The sequence below is a fragment of the Porites lutea genome, chromosome 1, assembly GCF_958299795.1.
Source record: "Porites lutea chromosome 1, jaPorLute2.1, whole genome shotgun sequence".
Lineage (NCBI taxonomy): Eukaryota > Metazoa > Cnidaria > Anthozoa > Scleractinia > Poritidae > Porites > Porites lutea.
Window position 1 is genome coordinate 43380484 of NC_133201.1, and position 11058 is coordinate 43391541.

The window sequence follows — 11058 nt, forward strand, 5'->3', positions numbered from 1 at the left end:
AAAATGTAACGAATCTATTTACTGTTTATATGTTTTCTCCTGCCTCAGTCGACTTTTAATTGGAGAACTTTGAGTAATAAATACTTTCTATAGAAGGTTGTTAGATTCACTCTACACGGAAGTTCCCCAGCTTTCCTTGATAATCAATTTAAGAAACAAGAACTGCCAACGACTCTGCCCTTTAGAAGTCAAAAGGGCAGAGTTGGCGGCAGATTTAACACTAAGCCGATGCACGTAAATTTGTCGAAGATAACACAGAAACAAACTGAGCGCCTCGAAATTTATGAAAGTATCTAGAAAGGCCTTTTGTAGCCATTCACAACTGAAGGTTGTTTTGTAATATCACTAAATGGTCAGGCAACGGAAGTAAACATTGCGTTCTAATTCGCTACTCTCAAAAGAACGTAAATAGACCATTTCCGAGTCCCCCTCTGTATCAAAACGAGGTTAAGTGGCGGCTCAGCCTTTGATATTGAAATGATTTTTCATTCTCATGCAAGTAAAACTAATTTTCACAAGAAAGGTCGTGCGCTTGCCCTCATTTTGAATGTGAGTGTTTTCAGAACTCGGAAGTAGCCTATTAGGCTTTTTCCTTTAGAAAATGGTAAGGGCGGCCTTTCGTTTTTTAAGGGAAAGAGCCTGGGAATGAGGCTGACCGAGCAGGGCTTCTGTGTTTCAGCTATAAGAACGGTGATTTCGGCGCGCTTTCTGTAACGGAGCGAAGCTGCGCCGCGCCGATCTCGAGAGTGGAGCCTCACATATCGGATAGGTTCTGTGCCACACTTTGGAGCAGTAAGGGCAATTACCATTGGAGCTAGTTCTCAAGTTGTGAAGTGGTTTTCCTCATACCTTGAAAGTCGGCATCAAGTCACATCTGTTTAAAACTGCCAGTCGACTCAACAAATGGTTCCTGTTGGAGTACCCCAAGAAAGCATGCTTGGGCCTCTTCTTTTTCTAATAGGGAGCTTACGAATCGACGACTTTCGCACGACGACGCCGTTGGATTGCGTGACATACCTACTGCGCATGCCTGTCTTGGCACTTGCCGGCGTCGAGCAAAAGTCAACGACGTTGGTAAGAGCGATTTGCCGGCGTCTTAAAGAAAGCAGGACGTGAGGTTAGTTTTCAAAGTTTTCTAGCGATAATTCACGTGTTTTTGCCAGAAAAATCAAAGTATTATATTAGTAACATGTTCTTTACGAATGTCTTTGACTTTTTTTGTCTGTTTTCGTTCAATTCTACCTTCTATAGCCATGGCAACTCATGAAAGCGCTGGCGAGGGCACGAAAAGGTATGAATGAAAAGTTGATTGCTGTATGGACATCTTTCTTTTTAATCACACTACACTAAAGTATAAGACATTTTCTGGTGCTCATTAAATTTGAAAGGACCGAAAAGTCGCGTATCTTTTTTTTTGAGTTGTCACATTAACAGTAAGAAACAGAGCCGAGTTGGCTATAGCTGGTAAGTTTACATACTTCGCTGAACAAAAAAAAAATTTCTTACCCTGCCAGCTTTCAAAACAATTTTAAAGTCAATGAAAAGTTTATTTTTACTCCTTTTCTCTTGTTAAGAGGGATCTTATAGCTAGCTTGGTGTTGTAGAAACACGCAAACTTTCCTTGGCTTACAGCTGTGTTTGCTTTTCTGCTCGCTGTGCGAACTGATTTTATTGTTTTTCATTTTCTATTGTGTTATTTTCTTAAGCTTGTGAGACAATCGACCAGCGAGTGTGATCTCATAGATAAATAGCTAGCGGAGAAACGTTACCTTAACAGTTAGCTTAGTAAGTTAGTGATTTAACTGTTCAGTAAATTATATATATATATTTTTTATAATTTTTTTCACAGAATGCCGAAAATGAAGTGGTCAGTTAAACATGACACCATATTTGGTCGCGAACTCCTTAGTTGGGAACTATGGAAGTACCGTTCAGGCACCAGAGAGCGGGGAAACTGTTTAGACGAAATATGCAAAATTCTGAATAACATCAAAGAGCCCCAATTTTGCGTTTCGCAAAAGGGTTTGAGGGACCGCTTGAAAATCCTGGAAAGGGATTCCAAGGCCAGGAAGAGAGAGGCCGAGAGGGGCTTGGGAATTTCCCCCGAATACCGAGAAATAGATCAAATAATGGAAGACTATATGGAGAGAAGAGAGGAGGAAGAGAAGACCAAGGAATCCCGCACTGATGTGGATCGAAACAAGGCAGATCAAGATAAAGCAGCAGGCGAGGAGATGAGGGAGAGAGCCATGGAAAGGCTGGCTCAGACTGAGAAGAGAAATGGCAAAGATGAACCACGAAAAAAGCGCCAAAAAAATGGTGACACCCTTGACTATCTAAGGGAGGCAGCGGAGAGGGACTCTCAGTTAAGGCGAGATGAGCTAGACATGAAGAGGAGGCAAGACGAAGCTACAGCTGCTACCCAGCAAGCATTGTTCACTCAGCTGCGGGACCAGCAACAGTTACAGGTGCAGCAGCAGCAACAGCAGTTTATGCATATGATGCAAATGATGCTTAACAGCCAGCAAGCGCAAACACAAGCAGTCATTGAACTCTTAAAAAAGGGACCGTAGTTATGATCGGAGTAGTTATTGTTCAGTTTTCTTGTAAACACGCAACTTATTTTTTCGTTGTTGTTTTTGGTTTTGTAATATAGCATGAACAAGCAACCTTAGCATTCGATGTTGATTTTCATCACTTTATTGCACGTAGATGTTCTGGCACGCGTGTTAACACTACTATTGGCTTTACATGTGTTCTTTTTTGAACTTGAGTTCTACTACATTTCAAATTAAACCTTCAAGCGACTAGAGTGTTTATGTTGTATAACTGGAGTATCACAAGTATATCTTAAGCACATTATATCAAATGAAGTATTCCTCTAGAGTTGGCGGATTAACACCAAAATACTCTGACGTAACAGAACCGTATAAAATGCTTCGTGCATTCTGCATTAATGCACATGTTACATACATCTTTCCTACAGCACTCAATCCGATTTTCAGATTCTTTTTAAAATCTAAGAACTTAAAATAATTGACAATATCCCCGAATATCCACTCGACGGAAGAGCGAACTGTGCTCATTGAGGTGTTAAAATCTTGTTGAGCTGGGGTCAGGACTGCGCCTTTATAGGGCCTTTGTAGGTGTGCACGTATCGGATAGGCGGGGTCACCGTACACGCAGAGGGGAAGGCCAGTTACGGGGCAGTTGGAAAACCTTTGCAGTTCCTGCAAGAATCCGGAGGCAGCTAGCATGAAACTGTCATGGCGTCTTCCCTCAACTGGGCCAAATAGATTCCCCACTAATCCATTAGGCAAAGCGACAGCCTGAAACTTAATTGAGTGGACACGTTTATGGCCATTGTAGATGGATCGCTGGTTTTCGTTAGGCCTACAAACTGGACCTACAGTTCCATCTATGAATCCCCAGCAGTTATCTAGGGCAGCTCCTGCCTGTTGGATAGCATCAGCATACTGGCGAAGCTTGGGAGGGGATAACAAATCATGATTATACCTTGTAAGCAGATGATGCCAGCGCTCATAAATCAAGTCCATTATGTGGTTATTTATGATAGAAATCTCAGGAACCGGTCTGGCAAAATGGTAAACCAAATCTCCGTATCGGCAAGGGTAGGCATAGCGTTTAAGATACATGCATAATGCAGGTACCGAAGGTACTACTAAACCATTGTAAGTGGTTATCTCGTCAGGTAACTGCAGCTGTTCCGCGAGTTTATAAATGTCATATATCTCTGTAGAAACGAAACTCAATCTTGCATTCGTCGTTTGTTTTCTCGTCCAAATCGAACCTTTCGTAGTTCCAATACGGAAACTCTGGGTTTTTTGACTTATGAGCATCGTATAAAAGTACAAATTCTTCTTCTTTTAAAAAGTTGTTTCGATAAGCGTAAGCAATACAAGCTCTTGTTTCTCTGAAGTTAGGCATTTTGGTTTGAACAACCCGGCTTATGATCATGAAGTGATAAAAACAAACTTCAGAAACGGCGGGAAAATTTGCAGCAAGCGCACCAACGTCGTCGTCTTTACTTAAAATCGTAAATTCAAATTTCTAGATGACGGCGACGCAGGACTATGACGTGGCCCAACGGCGTCGTCGTGAGAAAGTCGTCAATTCGTAAGCTCCCTAATATACGTTAACGACCTTCCCAACTGTTTGGAGCACTGCCAGGTAGTCATGTATGCAGACGACACAGTGATTTACCTCAGTGAAAATTGCTGTCAAAATATTGAATATAACTGAATGCGACCTTGCCAATCTTGCCGAATGGTTTAACAACAACTATCTGACCTTAAATACATCGAAATCGAAGTTTGTATTGTTTGGAGATGATAGAAGGTTGCAAACCTGCCAAGGCGTTAAGCCTGTCATTGATCATGAAAACCTTGAGTGTGAAGATTCAATCAAGTATCTAGGTGTTGTCATTCATAAGAATCTGACTTGGAATGAGCATATCGAATCATTGATTGCGAAAGTGAATCAAAGAATTGGCTTGTTAAATCGAATCAAACATCTATTGCCTTTGGATGCGCGAGTCGCATTATACAATGCTTTAATAAGACCTCTCTTCGACTTTGCAGATACCATCTGGGGAGACAAAGATAACATTACATTAATGCATGATCTACAGGTCTTGCTAAATAAGGCTGCCAAAGTTATCCTTGATTTGCCCAACTATGCTTCATCGAACACTCGGATGGCCTACCTTATTTCAAGAGCACCTTGTACATAGATACATTACCACTTTTAAGTACATCCACGGACTTGTAGATCACAATTTTAATATTTTGAGAAACTCAGACATCCATAGTTATAACACTAGAAGAAGGAACGATTTCCCTTCCTCTCGCTAAAAGGAATTACAGAAAGCAGAGACTTTTTTTATCGATGCGCTAAGGAATGAAACATTTTAGACGCATCCTTCAAAGAAATCAACTCTCTTCTTCTTTTCAAACAGAACATTAAAAGCTATACATTTTAGATATTTTATAGCTTTTAATATTTTAATCTATCTGAAGATTAAGATAATAAGCTTGTTAGTCGAGCTTGCTTGGGCAGAGCGAGACTCTTAAAATGCAGTCGTTTTTTTTTCGTCGGTGGGACCTAGTTTGTAGGCCCCGGGTTCCTAGCGAAGACCGTGGAAACTGGGGATAAGAATCGTGACGACTTTCATTGTATGGAAATGAGTCTCGTGATGAGAATACAATTTATTTTCTGCGATGACTGAAATGACGCATGTAAGTTTGGCAATGATGTAAGTTTCCTCAAATGGAGGCCCTTGATTTTCGTGTAACTATGCACGACATGTAGGCACTTTAAAAAGGAAATATCCCCAAGCAGGATGAGAAAAGATTATAGCCGGGAAATCCCCTGGATTTTGTGGCTTTTTAAGGCGTTACGTTTCTCAGAATATTGTCGCAATTACAGGAAATGTACGGTTAAATAGATTCACTTTTTTTTTGTATTTCATTGATAGATTTTTGCAGTTGTTACGATGTGAAGTCATGTTGCACTTCATAAATACTTGAGATATGAAGTATCCACTGTCACGTAATTTTTACGTGCGCAAGTGCGTAAAATTTGCGTTCGCAAATAAAATAAAGGCAATGTATGAAAGTACGCACGTACAATTATGTAAGCGTAAAAGTAGAAACTCGCTTAATTTGACGTTTAATCTCAATACTTTATGTCTTACCTCTATTTGATTTACGTGATTAAAATTTCCGTGCGTTAACGTGCGGAGCCAAAAAATATGGAGATGACAGTCATACTGTAACAATACAAGAAGGCACATCAACAAGAAGTGGCCGCAGAGTAGGACACTGGTCCACAAGATATGCTGATTTCTTTCAGTGAACAGGAACTCCTTATAGAGGTATAGATTGAAGGGGGTTGGGGGTGGGTCACCTCTTATATAAAGTTATATGGGAGTGGGTCAAGAATTAACTAATAGGCTTTAAAAAAATCCCCGCCAACCTCCCACATAAATAATGACCGGTCCTTAAGAGGCAAGCTGTTTATATCAACCTGGCCGAGAAGTTGAACTAGGGACTACAGATCTAGAGAAGGATAATGAACCCAGTGAAAAGTTGGTGCAGGGATTCAACCTGGGACCTCCAGATTGCAACATATTTAAAATTATAGGAAGAAAAGGTAAAAATTTTCAGCCATTCTTCTGATACTGGCTGGGAAAGATTGAAAGTCACATTTACCCTTAGTTAAAGACCATCTAAGATAATGGAGTCTTAACAATAATATTTTATTATTGTGTTTGACAAAGGAGGCTGCTTTTTATTCAGGTCTTTTTTTCTCACGGAAACTGCAAATTACGACCCACGGACATCGTTCTGGCCCCAGTTGTTCAAAAGTTGGATGGCATTATCCACCATAATTTGTATAAGAGTTTTATCTGGTGGATAGCATTATTAACCCTAGGGACAACTGGGGCTGGGATGCCACATGATTTCACAGTTTGGACACCATCTTGGACTGAATGGGTGGCTGGTTGTTGGCTGCCACATCTAGCCTAGAACCCATGTTTTTCTTGACAGCAAATCCCATACATCCCAGCCTCCCTATACATCCTTTTTCATATACATTTTTTGTAGGATCTTATAAAACTCCTATAATTGGCCAAAAATGCTTATATAACTGACTATGTGACAAGGAAGCCTAACGAAGCTGAGAACTTATATATTATTAATAGGCTAACTATCAATGAGATAATTTTTTAGCTTTTACAATAGGAAAAGAGCCGGTTAGCTAATTAAGGCAGCAAATCCCAGATTGTTGGTCCTAGGAATTCGTTTGTTTGATGAAAATTTTAAAGAAAGTATCAGGAGCACGGTTTCACACATCTGCACTCTCTGATTCTCAGGCTCACACTTTGTTTGGCATATATTCTTGAGCAGTCTTCCAGTATGGAGAAATAGCTTTAAAAGTTACTGGCACTTGGATGACCATGTTTTCCTTCTTGTCAAGAGAATGTAAATCCCCTGCTCACAATCTAATGCATGTAATTCAATATGGCAGCAGTAGGTGTTGGTGACATGTTGGACAAAAACTCTATTTGTTTAATTCACCACATAATTTGTAACAACAGAGGATGCAGGTTAATTATGCAGTCAAACATAGTTAGTAGAGGAGGCAAAAAACAAAGATAAAATCAATGGTGCTGCAGTTCATGTTGGGAGGTGCCTCACTAACCGTGTATGCAGTCCCTTACTTTTTGTTACAAATTGTTTTTTTTATAGGTGAATGGGATGTTTAAAAATGGTCAATTGATTATTTTATTGACCAATGTACATGGAAGAGTGAGGAAAAGCTGACAAAGATATACAAAGAGCAGTCGGACCAGGGCTTAATAATATAGCCATTGCACTTCATGAACTACAGTGGAACCCCGCTACAACGAAGTGGCACAGTACCAAAAAAGATTGTTTGTTATCTGGTTAACAGCAAAAATATTTGTTATAGCGAGGTAATTTAATAAATAACAATTACCAAAAATTCAATACTGCATGTAGAAAACATTATTTTTATTTATTTGATACTGTTAACTGTAAGTGTAAAGCGCTGACAATCAAGACATCAAATTCAAAAACTCTTTTAATTAAGGCAAGCCGTGATTTCTACTCAAATCTGTCGTTTTTACTGACTGCTGCGAGTGAACAGACAAAATATTAGTTACAGTGGGATAAATTGTGTGTTGGGACCATCAAAATCTATTCATTATAGTGGGGTTTGTTTGTACATGTTTTACTGTAATTCTGCCGGGCTTTCAGATTTTTTTCGCCATAACGGGGTCTTCGTTATCATCGTTATCGTTACATGTATGTCTTCGTCGTTTTCAGCAATGTTTTTCAACTTGAGTGGCCAAATGTTGTCCATGGTTTCACAACAAAAAAACAAGGTCACCTGAAATCACTGGATTACTTCAGCTTGTAAAAAAATCTTTATTGTAAACAAGATCATGTGACAGCCCTCACCAGAAAAATACTACAAGAAATACAAGGAGGATAAATATCATCATGGCTCAAAAAAAGCCCTGTCCAGTCGTCCGGAGCAAGATTTCCTTCCGGGGTAAGTAACTTTTAAATTCACTTGCCCAATGAGCAAGGGTCTAAGAAAGTCATCTTCTAACAAACTCATTAACTAAAAAGAGCAAGAAGAGGTCCTGGGCAAGCAAAATATGAGAACTGCTTGCCCAAAGGACAAGCTGGAATTCAAGATTTTTATCAAGCCCTGGGGCTCTTTTCTCCAAAGTCCTGATAACTTTTCGGGACTGAAATCAAATATTCAAATTGAAATAAAAAGAATAAGAGCACAGGTCCTGGCTAGCAAAATACTCCATTTTTCTTTTTTTCATTAACAGATAGTTTTATCATGTTATATGCAAAACTATTGCATCTTCTATCTTGCATGTAAACACCAACAGCTTTACCGGCCCATTAATTATTGGGACTTTCGAGAAACAGGCCCCAAATCATTAGTACACATATTCAAAACCTTTTACCAATAATCTAATTGATGCAAACATTTTTACCAAAAATGAAAATACAAATGTTTCCCAAAGTATCATTAAATATCTGAATTTTACAACACATCTTTAACATAAACATTGATCGTCCTAACTAATGAACAGCAGTAATATTGACAAGAAAAGCTAACAGAAACTTTTCACTTTTTAAGGCACGCATCTCTTACTAAAGAAATTGCAACCTCTATAAAGACAAATAATTGACTTGATAATTGTCAAAAGTTTTGCAATACAGTTAAACCTCTCTTTAAGTATACCTTTTTATTACGGTTACATGTAGTCACCAAACCAAACTCCTTCCAATCTCTACCTCTATTAAACCACATTACAATAAACACCCATGATCACATAGCTTCAGGAATAGCCTCTTTACCCCTTCCAAGGAAAATCTCAATGCCTTTGCTGATAAAATCAATTACATACTTCCCAGGTAACACATACAAGTTGCAGTGCTGGCAAGCTGCAAGGACATTAATTAATCTGAATGCCAAAGCATCTATTGATGATGTTTGGTTGTGATCATATTTACAGGGTTTACTACTAGCACACAATTTCTCAATAATTTGTCGCTCATCAAATGAAATATACTCTCCAAAAGGCTCCTTTGTTCTAACAACACCTACAACACTCCATTTTCCATTCACCTTATAGAGTATTGGACCACCACAAAAACCTAGGTCCAGGGGTAATTGCAATGTCATTAAGGTATAGCCCAGTGGTGTTTCTATGGAACCGCAGACTGGAGCATTTACAACAAAAGCTTTTTCAGATGGATATGGTCTAGGATAACCAAAACTGAAAGTTTGCTTCTTGACTGTTAACAAGGGGAAATCAGACAGCTGCAGTGGTTTAATACCATTTTGATCTAGTTTAAGATCCTGGCAATAAGGCAAAGCTAAATCTTTTCCAACATCAACAAAAGCAACTTCACAAGAAAGCTTGCCGATGACTGCATTGGAAATGTGAATTTTTCTTTGTTCACAAAATAATACACGTTCATCACCAAATTTGCTGCTGGTAATTACAAAGTGAAATCTTTGAAGATGAACCCAGAGCCATTCCCTCTTTGTTCCACCACCTTTTTAAAGAGATTCCAGTAATCCTGCTGCTCATGGTCATCAGAAAGAACACGTGCCTCTTTCCATTCAAAATTCTTAGAAGTTTGGTGGCTCTTTGGTATACCATATTTGTCCTTGCCTGTGAGAAACAGGTCTAGATGATTAGGAAAGGTGCCAGCAAAACAAGTTTTCTGGCACCAATCAGAAGCCAGAACGGCGGCGACCGTTTGGAACTGGTCTGGTAAGACATTGTCCCCAGGGGCTCTTCTCGCCGTTCTTTACTTTTCTTCGTGCCGCATCTTTTCCTCCGTTTAGACTTTCCCTCGTCCCCACTATCTGCCCCTGGGTCTCCGAGGATGATAAGATGGCTGACTTATAATGAAAACGGATTGGTCGAGAGGCATTCTCGTCCCCAGAGCCACTCGGCTTAATTTGTAAGAAACGACGGGCTCTGGGGACGAGAATGATCGAGAAGTTATGACGTAAAATAACTATAGATAATGCGCATGCGTTTAGTCAACTACGATCCTTTTGGTCAGCGGCCAATCTCGTTCCCAGAGGCCGCGTTATCCTTGTCCAGCGGAACGTGGTAACGCGGACGGTCTTCGTTTTTGGGTCTTCGTTTTAGAAACAACGTTATTTTTATTACATGTTGAACGAAAAATTAAATCTGCAGCCTCTGTATAAGTGGCACGAGGAAACAATTAACTTAAATAGTTCAATTGTTACACATTAAAAGAAACAATTCTATTTAAATCTTAACCAAAATGATGTCATTTACCAGAAGAATTTACTGTTTTGACACTTCCTGTGTGTTTTTACATCAATCAAGTAAGAATTTCCGAACAAAGAAAACTAGGGATTGCTATCATGATTTTTTTACCTTACTATAATCTGACGCAAAATGATGGTGCAAGTGGGCACGGTTATCTCTGCGTAGAATGTACATTTGATAAAAGTGAAACGTAATTAGACCTTGTCATGGTTTTCGGCGCCATCTTGACGAGCAGGCAAACGCGTGAGAAATTACAGTGTTTGTATGAGAATCTGAAGTCGAAAAATTTCCGTAAAACGGCTGTTCTGAGAAACATATGAATTGTAAACTAAAGCTTCATTCCTAAGGATTCTACTGTAAAAAACTGAGGGCGTTACATGCACTAGAATGAGACCTAGAACCACTTTTTTAAATTTTCTATACATTTGTCTTAAGAAAGTCCCGGCAAAAATTACAGACAAAATGAAATATTTGGCAAATCTAAAGCAATCTTCTGGAGAAATTTAAGCACAGGTACGCCCCCCAAATTTTTCACTACAATCCTTTGCTTTGTAGCTTTAGTTTACAATTCATATTTTTTGCAGAACAGCCGTTTTAAGGAAATATTCGCCATTGGATTCTGATACAAACACTGTTATTTCTCACACGTTTGCGTACTCGTCAAG

The 11058-nt window shown here is 39.2% G+C and overlaps 2 protein-coding genes and 1 pseudogene across 2 annotated transcripts in view; 1 reads left to right on the forward strand and 2 right to left on the reverse strand.

The window, feature by feature from the left end:
- The first annotated feature begins 1850 nt into the window (after window positions 1-1850).
- On the forward strand, window positions 1851-2714 carry LOC140938735 (uncharacterized). Its single transcript, XM_073388255.1, has one exon. The coding sequence runs from the start codon at window positions 1851-1853 to the stop codon at window positions 2571-2573; it is 723 nt and encodes a 240-aa protein (XP_073244356.1). The 3' UTR covers window positions 2574-2714.
- A 150-nt stretch (window positions 2715-2864) lies between these two features.
- LOC140930157 (uncharacterized) lies at window positions 2865-3948 on the reverse strand (annotated as a pseudogene).
- A 3684-nt stretch (window positions 3949-7632) lies between these two features.
- LOC140930166 (uncharacterized) overlaps window positions 7633-11058 on the reverse strand; it is a 5819-nt gene continuing 2393 nt past the window's right edge. Inside the window, exon 2 of the mRNA XM_073379835.1 lies at window positions 7633-9638. Within this exon, the coding sequence (XP_073235936.1) occupies window positions 8905-9638 (734 nt within the window). The 3' untranslated portion in view covers window positions 7633-8904. The remainder of the gene's footprint in view (window positions 9639-11058) is intronic.

Bases quoted from the DNA above. Each gene is read 5' to 3' on its own strand.
- LOC140938735 (XM_073388255.1), top strand. From the start codon at position 1,851: ATGCCGAAAATGAAGTGGTCAGTTAAACATGACACCATATTTGGTCGC.